The sequence below is a fragment of the Ziziphus jujuba genome, chromosome 8, assembly GCF_031755915.1.
Source record: "Ziziphus jujuba cultivar Dongzao chromosome 8, ASM3175591v1".
NCBI classification, from domain to species: Eukaryota; Viridiplantae; Streptophyta; class Magnoliopsida; order Rosales; family Rhamnaceae; genus Ziziphus; species Ziziphus jujuba.
The window spans coordinates 1,847,802-1,862,235 of record NC_083386.1 but is presented as its reverse complement, the minus strand read 5'-3'; the positions used below and the strand labels follow the sequence as shown (position 1 = coordinate 1,862,235).

The 14,434-nt window shown below is 34.9% G+C and overlaps 5 protein-coding genes across 9 annotated transcripts in view; 4 read left to right on the top strand and 1 right to left on the bottom strand.

Annotated features, from left to right (window-relative positions):
• The window catches only part of LOC107412847 (nascent polypeptide-associated complex subunit alpha-like protein 1), a 444,693-nt gene extending 432,433 nt beyond the window's left edge, over nt 1–12,260 (top strand). The window contains exons 2-5 of the mRNA XM_060819701.1: nt 9,481–9,547; nt 10,446–10,530; nt 11,414–11,547; nt 11,700–12,260. Of these exons, the coding sequence (XP_060675684.1) occupies nt 9,488–9,547; nt 10,446–10,530; nt 11,414–11,547; nt 11,700–12,032 (612 nt within the window). The 5' untranslated portion in view covers nt 9,481–9,487 and the 3' untranslated portion in view covers nt 12,033–12,260. The remainder of the gene's footprint in view (nt 1–9,480; nt 9,548–10,445; nt 10,531–11,413; nt 11,548–11,699) is intronic.
• The window catches only part of LOC107412845 (transcription factor MYB33), a 216,149-nt gene that overhangs the window by 4,137 nt on the left and 197,578 nt on the right, over nt 1–14,434 (top strand). The window lies entirely within an intron of this gene.
• Nucleotides 702–2,650, top strand: LOC112490972 (protein ELC-like). The gene has a single exon (XM_025071799.3). It carries the CDS (start codon nt 965–967, stop codon nt 2,216–2,218), a length of 1,254 nt encoding a protein of 417 aa, XP_024927567.3. The 5' UTR covers nt 702–964; the 3' UTR covers nt 2,219–2,650.
• LOC107412839 (pentatricopeptide repeat-containing protein At1g11290, chloroplastic) lies at nt 5,016–7,919 on the top strand. Its single transcript, XM_016020656.4, has one exon. The coding sequence runs from the start codon at nt 5,115–5,117 to the stop codon at nt 7,596–7,598; it is 2,484 nt and encodes an 827-aa protein (XP_015876142.3). The 5' UTR covers nt 5,016–5,114; the 3' UTR covers nt 7,599–7,919.
• Nucleotides 12,875–13,240, bottom strand: LOC125421320 (self-incompatibility protein S1-like). The gene has a single exon (XM_048469985.2). It carries the CDS (start codon nt 13,238–13,240, stop codon nt 12,875–12,877), a length of 366 nt encoding a protein of 121 aa, XP_048325942.2.

Below are 14,434 nucleotides of genomic sequence, written 5' to 3'. Positions count from 1 at the left end.
CAAACATTTTCTTCTCTTTTTCTAAATATATATATGTAATTATATCGAGGTTAAATTAAAATACATAAATGCATTTTGTTTTAAATATACATAAATGCATGTTAATGGTGCATTTAAGACACAAGCTTTTTGTGATGTACCCTTATAACAAATAGAGAAAATTTTCATAAGATTAATTAAATTATTCTCAATATTACATGTAAAAGTATTATATAAATTACATATTTCATCTATAGTTATTCATAATTTCTTACTTTTAATATATTTTCATAATATTAAAAAAAAAACATTTTTCAAATAAATAACTTACATAACTCAAAAGTATTAATAATTTCTTAGCCACTAAGCATAATTATTTTATAACACCATAATTTATTATAAAAAAATTGCACTATTGTAATGCGGCAGCATTTGTCACCAAACTGTAGCTTTTTTTTTTTTTTTAAGTATTGTCCAAACTATAGTTTAATACTTTAATTCACTTTTTTTCTTATCCACTCAATATAATATTTTCCACAAACTTTGAAATTTAGATTCACCAACAAATATATATATATATATATATTACATAAAATATAAAATATAAAATAAAACAGAGAGTTCATAAGCATACCCAAAAAAATATTTGTAAGAATTGCATCAAATGTTTGTCAAAACTCCAAAAGTTGATAGTAAAAAATGGAGAAAGGAGTATTGAATTGGATTGCATATTCCCAAATGCCAAACAAATTATAAACAATGAAACGAGTCATCGTCGTCGTCGTCCACACGTACGACGCGCACACCCCACCGCCCAACGCGCATATTCTACTTATTTTTCTTCTCTCGTCTTTCTTTCTTATTAACCAAGCTCTCCGTCTCCAACCCCAATCCCCGCAAGGCTCTCCTCCTTTAAACTTCTAAAAACAACCAAACTTCTTCACACAAACTCTCTCTCTCTTCTTCGTCGCCGGAATTTGAACAGATGGGACCGCCGGCGAGCCACGGTGGACCTTCTCCGCCGAACCCACAACTGACCCAGCAATTCCTGAGCTCCGTCCTCTCCCAGCGCGGCCCATCGGCCCTCCCTTATGCCGAGGACACCAAGTGGCTGATCCGCCAGCACCTCGTCTCCCTCACCACCGCCTATGCTTCCCTCGAGCCCAAGACTGCCACTTTCATCCACAACGACGGTCGTTCCGTCAACCTCCTCCAGGCCGACGGCACCGTTCCCATGTCGTTTCAGGGCGTCACCTACAACATTCCAGTCGTTATCTGGCTCATGGAGTCGTACCCTCGCCACCCTCCCTGCGTCTACGTCAACCCCACGCGCGATATGATCATCAAGCGGCCTCATCCCCATGTGAATCCGTCTGGGTTGGTCTCCATTCCGTATTTGCAGAACTGGGTTTACCCAAGCTCCAATCTTGTCGAACTTGCTAGGAATTTGAGTGCCTTGTTTGGTAGAGACCCGCCTCTGTATTCCCAGCGTAGGCCAAGTTCTAACCCTAATCCCAATCCCAATCCTCCGAACCCTAACCCTAATTCAAGCAGTTCGAGTTATGGGCTTACCCCGAATGGGCATTCGTCGAATTTTCCACGGCCGGCGATGCCGCCGAGGGCGTACCCGCCGTCGCCGTACGGCGGAGGAGGAAGTGGGTCTTTCTCAAGGGTTCAGACGGAGGATCCGACAGAGGTGTATAAGAGGAACGCGATCAATAAGCTCGTGGAGATGGTTCATGGAGATATCAGTGGGTTGAGGAAGGCCAGGGAAGCGGAGATGGAAGGGATGTTTAGTGCTCAGGCGACGCTGAGGATGAGAGAAGACCAGCTCAGCAAAGGGTTGAAGGAGATGCAGGACGAGAAGGAAGGTTTGGAGCAGCAATTGCAGATGGTTTTGATGAATTCTGATATTTTGGAAGGGTGGTTGAGAGAGAATGAAGGGAAGGCAAGGAATTTGGAGCGTTTGGATGTGGATGATGCAATTGAATGTGTGGATTCGCTTTCGAAGCAGATGCTTGAATGCACGGCCTCCGATTTGGCCATTGAAGATGCTGTATATTCATTGGATAAGGCTGCTCAAGAGGGGGCAATACCCTTTGATCAGTACTTGAGGAATGTGAGATTGTTGTCCAGAGAGCAGTTCTTTCATAGAGCTACGGCTGCAAAAGTTCGGGCTGCGCAGATGGAAGCTCAGGTTTCAAATATGGCTGTTAGGATTGCTCAGTATGTGTCATGAGAATTGAGGTGGTCATGATTGTTCTTTTTACAGAGGACTCAAAAGCACATTCAAGCTTCCTTTCTCTTCTGCTGCATTGTTGCAGCCTCTCACTGGGATATTGCTAAAAGAATTATATATAGCTTGAGGTTTTCAGTGGAAGTTGGCCGATGTTTGTGCTTTTCTGGCTCAGTTTTTTTTTTTTTTTTTTTATAATATTTATCTTGAAGGTTGTTTGGCAAGTTATATTGATAGGAAAAATATATATAGTTTTATGTGAGAAATATGTTGTTCTTGAATAATTGTCATGTTAAAATTCATATTCTTTTTGTCCCAGCTTACATACTGATATTAGATAAATTCATTACACTGTATTTTTAGTGTGCTTGATTGTGTTTTATCCATTACCCTGTATTTAAGATAAACTTATGTAATACCATTTCTCTTCCTTAATGTTTTCTTCTTCTTTTTTTTATTATTGTTATTATTATTATTATTTTTTTTTATCTTTTGCTTTGGATCTGTTTTTTCAGTATAATTAACAGTGAGATGCTTGCTTTTGCATATCATCTCTTGAGTCTAGCCTAGGTACAAATAAGAATCTTTGGAATTTGTAGTGAATCAGTAAATAAACGAATTACATAGCCTGTTTGGCATAGGGCATGATATTAATGGGTCTATCAGTTCAAGAATGTAACCTTTTCTTGTCTGATCAGTGATGAATTCGTCTTTGCATGATTCTCGAGAGTTCCTTTGCTTGCTAATGTTTTAGATTAGTGGCATATAGTTATGAGCTTTCAGAATTTGTCCAAAAAGTTAGTTATCATCCTAAAACTATGCAAGTAAGAGCTTTTAATGGTAGAAAACTGGGAGTTTGAAAGTAGAGTTAGCATCCGGTGCATGAAGTACAAAACTAACATGGTAGAAAACTGGGAGTTTGAAAGTAGAGTTAGCATCCGGTGCATGAAGTACAAAACTGAGTTATGTCTTATCCTCTGTGTATACCGGTATTTGTAGTTTGTGGAAACATGTTCTTTAAGATACGATGGATTTTCGTCAATGTTTGAACTGTTTGATGGTTAATTTTTTATGCTCTTTGTTTTTGGTCTTTTAATTCATGCATTCCAAATGTGTAATTTTGGTTTTGTGTAAAATATGCAAGTCAATATTGAATCACCTCTGTTTCTGCTCTGTGGTCTTGCATTTGTTTGTTAAATGTTACTTGGATACCAATTGGTTATATTTAAGAATATTGAAAGGTTGTAACTTTGTTATAGCAGTTGCGCTGCTATTGGTATTAATGGAAAACAGTGATTGTTATGGGGAAAACTTTCATTGAGTATGAAAGTGATATTGCCAGTTCTTATGCCGTCTCCTTCAGAAACTTGTGACTTTGTTATAGCAGTTGTACTGATCTTTATATCTGTGTTAAGGCACTGTGTCATCTTCGTGTCATTAGCTGCCTATTATCATCGCAGTCATGTTTGAGTTTTGAAAATGATGGTTGGATGACCTTTTAGCATTGGAAACTGATAATTGTACCCTAAATCTAGCATGCTTCTTAAGTGCTGACGATTGGAAGGTTGAATTCTGGTCACATTGCCAAAATTAGGTCAAAAAACAAAATCAACTTGAGGAACATCTGTTATATATAATCCCAAAACACGTTAGTAAATGAATCCAATTATGTTGGTCTGATGGCAGAAAGATATCTAACAGGGATGAAAACTACCTTTTAGTGTTTCATTATGAATGTACACATCCTTGATGACCACTTGTATTTTAGATTTTGATTATTAGAAGGATTCATGGATTGGTATAGATTTTCCTGCCATCCTCCTTCATGTGCATATTCTGACAAGAATTCTATTTTTGTGTAAAAAAAATTTTTCTATGAAATCTCATTCTGTTATTTTGGAGATTGGTGAAGAGAACGACATTATGGCATCCCAACAGCATGTACCTGAAATTTGGAGATTTGTATTTATTATCACGTTTCATAAGGAGACATCTTACTATTAAACGGATGGCTGTGGAAGTTTTTACAGAATAATAACTGTTTTTTTGGGGCCAACATAGAAGGATAATAACTGAGTAGTACTGTGATGCTTATTTTTGTGATGATTCTTATTTGCCAAGCAAAGAAGTTTTCCTTAGCCAAAAAAAGAAAAAAACTAAACGAGTTTCTAAATTTCTGCAAAAAAAAGAAAATAAAAAAATGAAATTTAAAATAAGTATATTTCAAAATTAAAGAGCTTACAGGAGTATAAAACTTCACCATGTTGCTCCAGGATTCATGAAAATAATTCAGAATCATCAAGTGTTTTGAAAACGTTGTTGACCGCCTAAGGCGCCTAACAATATATGTCTTTACCATTTTTCATGTTTGATTAATAACAGAGAACAAAATTTATATACCAATTATAAATTTTAAAAATATATTAAAAGTAATTAGCTTTGTAATACCAATAATCTGTCTGTGTTTATTTATTTATTTATTTTTTTCTCTCTTTTTGAACGATCAATTAGACAAACAAAGATAATTGCTTTTGTGCCAAAACTTCGATTTGAGCAACGTCCATCGTTATTTATATTGAAATTATTATTGATCTAATTTTTGTTTCAATTTATTTTCTAATTCGAAAGTCTAATATTATTCTCTGAAAATTTTGTTTTCAACACAAAAAACTAAATTTTGTCAAATCCAAAGTGTTCTCTATGATATTACCTTATAATTGCTAAGTATAATTTTTTTTAAATATATATATGTATTATTTTTGCCCCAATAAATTTGCGTTAAATAAATAATAATTATTATTATTGTCTCGAATCATTTTATCCAAACAGGAAAACTGAATATATTTGCTGCTGACATTGCTTTGGAGCCATGAAATGTTAGGACACTAACAAGGAAGAAATGAGCTCGAAGCTCTTGACCATTTCGCCTCACTTCCCCGTTCTCAACACCGCCACAACACTATCATCGTCAACTCCTTCTAAACCAGAGCTCTCCTTCCCTCCTCATCATCGTAACTTTCACAGCCTTTCGGAAAGAACCCACATTCCTTCTCATGTCTACAAGCACCCTACGGCGATTCTTCTCGAGCTCTGCACCTCCATGAAAGAGCTCCACCAAATCCTCCCTCTCATCATCAAGAACGGACTCTATTCTGAGCTCTTGTTCCAGACCAAGCTTGTTAGTCTGTTCTGTAAATACGGAAGCCCAAGTGAGTCAGCTCGGGTTTTCCACTCCATTGAAGATAAGCTTGATGTGTTCTACCACACATTGTTAAAAGGGTACGCAAAAAACTCGTCTCTGGAAGATGCTTTTTCGTTCTTTGTGAGGATGAGGTATGATGATGTCAGGCCTGTTGTATATAATTTTACTTATTTGATGAAAGCTTTAGGTGATAATTCGGACCTTAAGAGGGGAAAAGAGATTCATGGACAGTTGATAAAACATGGGTTTGGATCGAATTTATTTGCAATGACTTCTGTTGTTAATATGTATGCGAAGTGTAGGGAGATTGGCGAAGCGTATAAGATGTTTGATAGAATGCCTGAAAGGGATTTGGTGTCTTGGAATACTATTATTGCAGGATATGCACAAAATGGATATGCCATGATGGCATTGGATTTGGTTTTAAGAATGCAGAATGAACTCCAGAAGCCAGATTCAATCACATTGGTAACTGTTTTGCCTGCTGTAGCTGATATGATGTCTTTGAAGATTGGGAAGTCAGTTCATGGGTATGTTGTAAGAGCTGGATTTGATTCTTTGGTGAATATTTCAACTGCTTTGGTAGACATGTATTCTAAATGCCGGTCTCTTGGAACTGCTCGGTTGATTTTTGATCGGATGGATAATAAGACTGTTGTTTCATGGAATTCCATGATTGATGGGTATGTACAAAGTGAACAACCTAAGGAGGCAATGGCAATTTTTCGGAATATGTTGGACAAAGGATTTGAACCAACCAATGTAACTATAATGGAGGCCTTACATGCTTGTGCTGATTTGGGTGATCTTGAGCAGGGGAAGTTCGTGCACAAGTTATTGGATAAATTGAAACTTGGGTATGATGTTTCAGTTATGAACTCCTTAATATCCATGTATTCCAAATGCAAGAAAGTAGATATTGCTGCAAAGTTATTTGAAAACTTGCGGGATAAAACTCGTGTCACATGGAACGCAATGATATTAGGTTATGCTCAGAATGGGTGTATAAATGAAGCTTTGAGTTGCTTTTCTGAGATGCAATCTCAAAATATAAAACTGGACTCTTTTACCATGGTGAGTGTTATTACCGCTCTTGCAGAATTATCAGTTACACGCCAGGCCAAGTGGATTCACGGACTTGTTATACGAACTTGTTTGGACAAAAACGTTTTTGTAATGACTGCTCTTGTTGATATGTATGCAAAATGTGGAGCCATCCATACTGCAAGACAACTTTTTGACATGATGGATGAGCGTCATGTTACAACATGGAATGCCATGATAGATGGATATGGAACACATGGGCTTGGAAAAGCTTCTGTAGATCTGTTCAATGAGATGCAAAAGGGAACGATCAAGCCAAATGACATAACATTTCTCTGTGTTATATCTGCTTGTAGCCACTCTGGTTTGGTAAAAGAGGGCCTTCAGTACTTCGAAAGCATGAAGAAAGATTATGGTTTAGACCCTGCGATGGATCATTATGGAGCCATGGTTGATCTTCTTGGTCGAGCTGGAAAGCTTAATGATGCTTGGGACTTTATTCAAAAGATGCCCACTGAGCCTGGGATTTCCGTGTTCGGTGCAATGTTGGGTGCTTGCAGAATTCATAAAAATGTTGAGTTGGGGGAAAAGGCAGCAAAGAAAATATTTGAGTTAAACCCAGAAGAAGGTGGCTACCATGTCTTGCTTTCTAATATTTATGCCACAGCTTCAATGTGGGACAAAATGGCCAAAGTGCGAACAGTGATGGAGAAGAAAGGGCTGCAGAAAACTCCTGGCTGCAGTCTGGTAGATTTAAGAAATGAGGTTCACAGCTTCTATTCTGGAAGTACAAGCCATCCACAATCCAAACAAATTTATGCCTTTCTCCAAACTTTAGGAGATAAGATCAAGGCTGCTGGATATGTGCCCGACACTAATTCGATTCATGATGTTGAAGATGATGTCAAGGAGCAGTTGCTGAATAGCCATAGTGAAAAGCTCGCTATTGCATTTGGACTCTTGAACACCAGACCTGGAACAACTATTCACATACGCAAGAACCTTCGAGTTTGTGGGGATTGCCATAATGCAACCAAGTATATTTCACTCGTAACTGGACGGGAAATTATAGTGCGTGACATGCACAGGTTCCACCATTTCAAGAATGGAACATGTTCTTGTGGAGACTATTGGTGAATTTGTGTTTCCAAGATTTGCATGCCTTTAGAGGATGGAATTAAGCTATGGTAGAGAAAATTAGGAGGTTTGTTATTTGATACTGAGAGTCTGTGAAGTTCCAAGACTATAAAATCTGTTGCCGCTAGTCTGGAAGCTGTACCGGACCAAGAGCAACAAAAGGATTTATAAGGCTTTCTTCACATGTATATTAGCCTGCAATTTTGTGAATTGGATAAGAAAAAATATCTCCTAAATTTGGTGTATTTTTTCTTCACAACTTTGCGCCCACTGTTTAATAAGGATGAGGGTAAATGTGCTTATGCTATTATTTTTGTGTAAGGTTTTTTTTTTTTTTTTTTTTTGGGGCGCAATTTTAAGTCTGATGAATTTGCCTCATTATAATTTACAAAAATAATATATTATAATTAAAGGGCAAAAAAAAAAAAAAAAAAGAAAGGAAAAAAAAAATAGAAGCAATGCTAAGGGACCAATATGTTTATCAAATGTCTATTTATCATTATTTTACTGCCTTATCTTTACGTATTATTATTTTTGATATATTGTACCACATCGATTGAATGTGTGGAGGCTACTTTGACGTTAAAAAAAACAAAAAAGGACAAAAAGGGTGAAATGGACGGTATTTGTTTTTTAAATTATTTAAGAAAGCATGTGGAGAGTGAGTCAATTCTCGGTAATCTATAAATTCTTTTTTATATGAACTAAAGTCGTTTTCCACCCCCAAATACATTCACAAAAAATATTTATTTTGATATTAAATATTGAAAAATTTATAAATGATCGAGAACTATTGTATTGGAAGAGAAGCAAACAGTTGGTTCAGCCCAACAATGGAAGAAATTCTTCTTTAAAAAAAAAAAAAAAAAAAAAAAAAAAAAAAAAAAAAAAACAAAAACGAAAATATGGATTTATATAAAAAAAAAAATATTCTAATGGATTAGAGGCTCCCAAAAATAACATCTTATACAGTTTTTTTTTTTATTAAATTTATCTTTTGTTTGATATTTAAAATAACATCCCAAAGCTAGCTTGTAATTGGCCACTCAATTTGTAATTTCATAATGAAATTTTATATCTTCAATTTTTTTAAAAAACATTATGTGACAAAACTTTTTATTAAATTATTAAAAATATAAGATAATTATAATATATTTATATTTATCTCTTTCTAATGTAACATTTAATAATTAAAATGCAAGAAAATATTATGGATATTTCACACATAAAAGTTATTGAATACTATAATTAATATATTTAATGTATATATTCAAAAATCTAAAATAAATTTATCACATAAACATTGAAAAAACGTAGACAAAAAAAAAAAAAAAAAAAAAAAAAAGACTGCACGGTGAAGATTCATCGTTTGTAATTATATATGTGATGTTACATTGTTAAGAATTCGGTTTCCATATTTTCATTATGATTTATTTGTGAATTCTATGAAACTAATGTATAAAATAGTGTTCTGTTAATTATTAGAAAAATCAAAATTTTAATAAGTTCACTTTAGAAGAAAATGCTTTTCTTGTCAAAATATTGTAGGTTTTTATAGAAAATTCCAATGGATTAAAAACTTCAATATATATATATATATATATATATATTTGTTTTTTGGGATATTTTATTTTATGTTTCGTTTGATATTTTTATATTAAAAAAATAAAAAAAATAAAATGAAGAAGAAATTTGCGGTCCAACAGAGGCCCAGCCCAATCGGGCAGGCTCGAAAAAAGAGGGAAAGTTCTTGCAGAAGGTTGTCTAGAGGAGTAACTTCGTATAAAAGAGCCCCCGGCGAGATTTAGGGTTTTTGTGGTACTCTTTCTCTCTTTCACTCTTTTGCTCCTCGTCCAAGTCTCTGTCTCTCTCTAAAATCAAACCAAGCCATGACTGCTCAGACCCAAGAAGAGCTTCTCGCTGCTCATCTCGAAGAGCAAAAGATCGATGTGTGTTTCTCTTTCTCTCCTCTCTTTTTTTCTATCTTGTATGATAATGCTCTGGAAATTTAGCAAACCGATCTCTTTCGATTCTACGCCTGATAATCATTTCGAATGCTGGGGATTTAATTTTTCTGTTGCTTTTGGTGTTGTTTGTCTCAGATCTTGGTCGATTATGTCATTTCTTGTTTGTTCTTTTTTGGTTTTTTTTGCTTTAATGATTATATTGAGCTACTATTTGCTTGCATAGAATCAATCGTTTGGCATCTGGAATTGAAAAATTCAATCCTTAATATTGGGTTAGTTTTGTGTTTTCTAAGAGGATACTGGGGGCATTTGTAAGTGTCTTTCTTACTGCAAAAGATTGATTTGTTTTTAATCTGAATGATTTAATTTTAAGGGAAACGTGAATTGGATTAGAAGCTTGCCATAAATATTCTTAGTCTTGCAACTTTTTGTGCAGATGTTGGCTAGGATGATTATATTGTTGTAAACCATTGAGAAGTTCGGTGTAGTTGTATTGTGATGGCCCTTAATGAAATAATCAGGCTTAAATTCGAAACAGCTAAATTGCATGTGACCTATATATATATATATATATATTGTACACACATTGTGTGAGGAATGTTAATTTTTATCTTGAGCAAATGGTAGCTTCATGAAGCTTGGAATCAATTCATTTCCCCTATTTTTTCTTTCAACTCTTTCTGTTGATCCATTGATTCGGACTTTGTTTATTGTCAAAGTAGCATGGTTCTTTTGCTTTTATCTTTGGGTGCTAATGAAGTTTTAAGTAGGTCTGAACAAACAGACAGTGTACAGAAATTACATATCTTTAAACCTTTTCTTTGCTTATATTGCTTGGATATGTTGTAATGTTTTGAGTAATAAATATTGGGTTGGGCAGCATGATCAGCCTACAATTGAAGATGACGAGGATGATGATGATGAGGATGACGATGAAGACAAGGATGATGATGAGGAAGCCGAGGGTAAGTTCACTGTGAAGCTTTTGTTGTCAGTTTTCTTTCTCTCTCTGTCAGTGTGGGCCTTCTGACCATTTGTTTTTCTATTTCTTATTAAATCTTAATGAACATGCATTTCTTTTGTTGTTAGGCTCGCTGCCTAGCATTTGCTTTTAGATCCTTAAGAATGGTAAAGTGTAGTAAATTTATGTTAATTTCTTGTAAAAAGGTAAAATTTAACAAAAAAAAAAAAAAAAGGGAAAAAAACATTTGTTTGTACGAGCAAAGATTTTGGGATATAAATAGTTGAATTATGGCTAAGCATAATATATTCTTTGCATTATTATTATAGTTTGAAAGTATGCTTAGCATAAGATAGGATCATGAAGGAAGTTGATGTTGTTATGAAAATAGCATCATGAAGGAAGTTCTATGTGCTGTTTCATTTGCTTTATTATTCCAAAACAAGATCCATGTGTCGACTTAGTGGCTTTTGACTGTTATCTGAATCATATGTTTTCTGTCTGATGTATAAGACTATAACAGTTATATATATATATACGAATATATGACTTTTCTATTATCCAGTCAATAGCTAACTTTGTGTTTTAAATCAATATCTAAAATTTTCAATAACTTGGAATTGGTGAAAATAAGTTGCATAATTTAACCAAAACCCACGTGCTGGGGAGAATAGGTATGAATTTTATTCATACAGAAATGAATATAACTTATTATGCGATCACAAAGTAACGAAGTAACCAAAGTAACCAACCAAAACCCATTTGACACCATTTTGATGGACTCAAAAGTATATTTTATCTTTGAACAATCCACAACCACATGGTTTCTTCAGTTTGGTAATGCCGGTTTTAAATTTCTTTTGCATCCATATTTCGCGTCATAACAGGACACCAAGATGGGGATGCAAGTGGTAGGTCAAAGCAGAGCAGAAGTGAAAAGAAAAGTCGCAAAGCAATGCTAAAGCTTGGAATGAAGCCTATCCCGGGTGTTAGTCGTGTGACTGTCAAAAAGAGCAAGAATGTTGGTCCCTTTCCTAATCTGGTCTATTGAATATATTTGCATGGCCGTGTCCCTAGTTTGGCCTGTTTATTTTGTTTGCATTTCAACTTTATCTTTTTCTGTTAGTGTTACTGGTTCCCTAATGTATCATATATTACTACCACTTCTATCAGATCTTGTTTGTTATCTCAAAACCAGACGTGTTCAAGAGTCCAACTTCAGATACATATGTCATCTTTGGGGAGGCTAAGATTGAGGACTTGAGCTCACAACTGCAGACTCAGGCAGCTGAGCAGTTTAAGGCTCCTGATCTAAGCCATGTGATTTCCAAACCCGAGGCATCAGGCATTGCCCAGGATGATGAAGATGTAGATGAGACTGGAGTGGAACCCAAGGATATTGAATTGGTGATGACACAAGCTGGAGTAACTAGGTCGAAGGCTGTGAAAGCCCTCAAGGCTGCAGATGGAGATATTGTTTCTGCTATTATGGAGCTTACCAACTGAGAAGCATACTTCAGAAGAAGTTCCTCATTTGACCTAAAAAAAAAGAAAAAAAAAAAAAGAAAAATCAGTTTTTTCTTTTTCTCTTTTATTTTTATTTTTATCATGGTTTTCCTATATCATGTGTGCCTTAACAATGGGATGTTTTCAACTTTAGTTTGTTTTTTCCTTTTATCCCATGTTGTATTAGTAGAAAACTGAGATATTGCATAAGTCAGAGCCTTTTTTGCATGATGATGATCCTTTATTTTCCTTGGTATTTGTGGGCTCTCTACGGATGCTCTTGTTTTTATTTTCCTGTGTATTTGTGGGGTCGCTATGGATGCCTTTGTTCAAGTTGGCTCTGTACCATTCAACTGTGGTGAAAAGTACAATTACCCACAGGAAAAAAAAAAAAGAAGAATACTGAAATAATATAATACAAAAACTGCGTGTAAAGCAAAGAAAATCATTGTGACAAGTGGATGTGCTTCTACGGTTCGTGGTACCCTTTGCTCTCAGACTGCAGGGAAAATGTCTACATACCAGAAATAAAATATTAAAAATATATATATATTTGGTGTCTATGGCAACTTGTATTTATGAGGGATTAAACAAATATTTTCAGTTTAATATAACTAATTAACATTTCATATACCAATAGGCGACATTGTAAAGGTGCTGATCTATCTTATTTCACCATCAAGCAGACTGAACGTAGAGAACAAACACATAAAAATCTTTGAAGGGAAAATCAGTTAAGTGTTCTAAATTTCCTTTCTTTGTCTCCATTTGATACTTGTCTGTTTCATGTCAATGCTGCTTAGGATAAACTTAGCAACATTTCTCAGCTCAAAATCATCTGGTTAATGTTCCCAGTCGTATACGAAGCGGTATCCCTGATAATCATAATCAAGAAAGCAAATTCCATCTTCTTTTCTTCTCCATCTGCGGTGTTTATGATCACAGTAGTGATAAAGAAACCACTTCAAATTGCAGAAGAAGAGTGTTGTCTTGAAAAAGTTGGTTCGAAAGTGCCAGTTAAAGTCACCCCCAACTTCAATCTGTTCAATCACCAAATCGTCGTCTTTTGATTGACAATGAGCTTCAAGACTCTCATTCTTCAAGCCGTTGAATATGTGGACGGTAGTACTGTCAAAAAGAGCCTGAGTCTGGCTCATGCAGAGACCTAAAGCCAGGACAACAACATAACTTGTGTTGGAGAGCTTCATAGGGGCTTGAAGAAAATGCCAAGCTGATTATTAATTTTTATGGATAAAATGTGTATATGTATGTACGTTTTTATATAGCCCCTCTGGCCTGTTAGTTTGTTAAGAGCATTTAATAAGGACGAGGCAGATTAGCTTATGGGTTAAACCATGTAAGAAAAAATGTTTTCCTAATTAATTAGGCTTAAATTAATTAATGCATTCTTATACCCTTTTTTTTTTTTTTTTTTTTTTTTTTTGGCTTGGTTCCCAAAATTTGGGTGTCAAAATCATTATAATTGTTATGAGTATGTGATGCACCGTTCTACAGATTTCTTTTGTAATTTTTTTTTCCTAATTAATGATTAAAGTTAGTCGAACCTAGGATCTCATTAATTTCTTTTATTAGTTTTTCTTTTGGGATCATTTTCCTTGAAAAAATCACGTGACCAGGATTTAGGGATAAATCAAATTCCTTTGGGACATTTTCGACTCAACTTTTTCCATACTCTTTTCTTTTGCTTCTAGCAGTGGTCCAAAGGATTTCTTACTTGCAATGCATTTTATGCAGACCGTACTTTTCTGGATGAGTATTGTAGTGATATAGATTGCATATGGAGAGCTCAAGAGGATGGAATTTACTTGTTCAATTCCTCACATATAATAAATTGCTTTAGATATCAATGGGAAAGTTACGACATCTACATCTTTTTGTTACAACATATTCAGTTTGATGGGAAATAATACAAATGATCAGTTGCAACCTCATTTTCTATTCAATAAATGATTTCCTAAATTTAAGGGGGGGCGGGGGGGGCGGCGCCTGGCCGGGGTGTGCAATCTAAACCTCGGCAGCATGCGCAGTACAAAATTGTCAAGTAGTTGCTTTTATTTATCGTTTTCACTAAGTTTTAACGTACAACTTTTTGAATGTATACGAGCAGTTTGGCTAGTATAACAGAAAGCTAACAACACAAGGACAATAAAATTTATGTTGTAATATTTCAATACTTCATATTGAAGAGAATGGCTAGCTGATGAAGTTTAATCGAATAGATATCAAGGTTGTTAAGAGCTTTGACCCAAAAAAAAAAAAAAAGAAATAATAATAATAATAGGGATTAGGCAGATTAGCCTATGAGTTAATTAAACCGATGTAATAAAGAAATTAAAAACAGTGGTTTTCTAATGAACATTAGTGACAAGGGAAACTTTTAT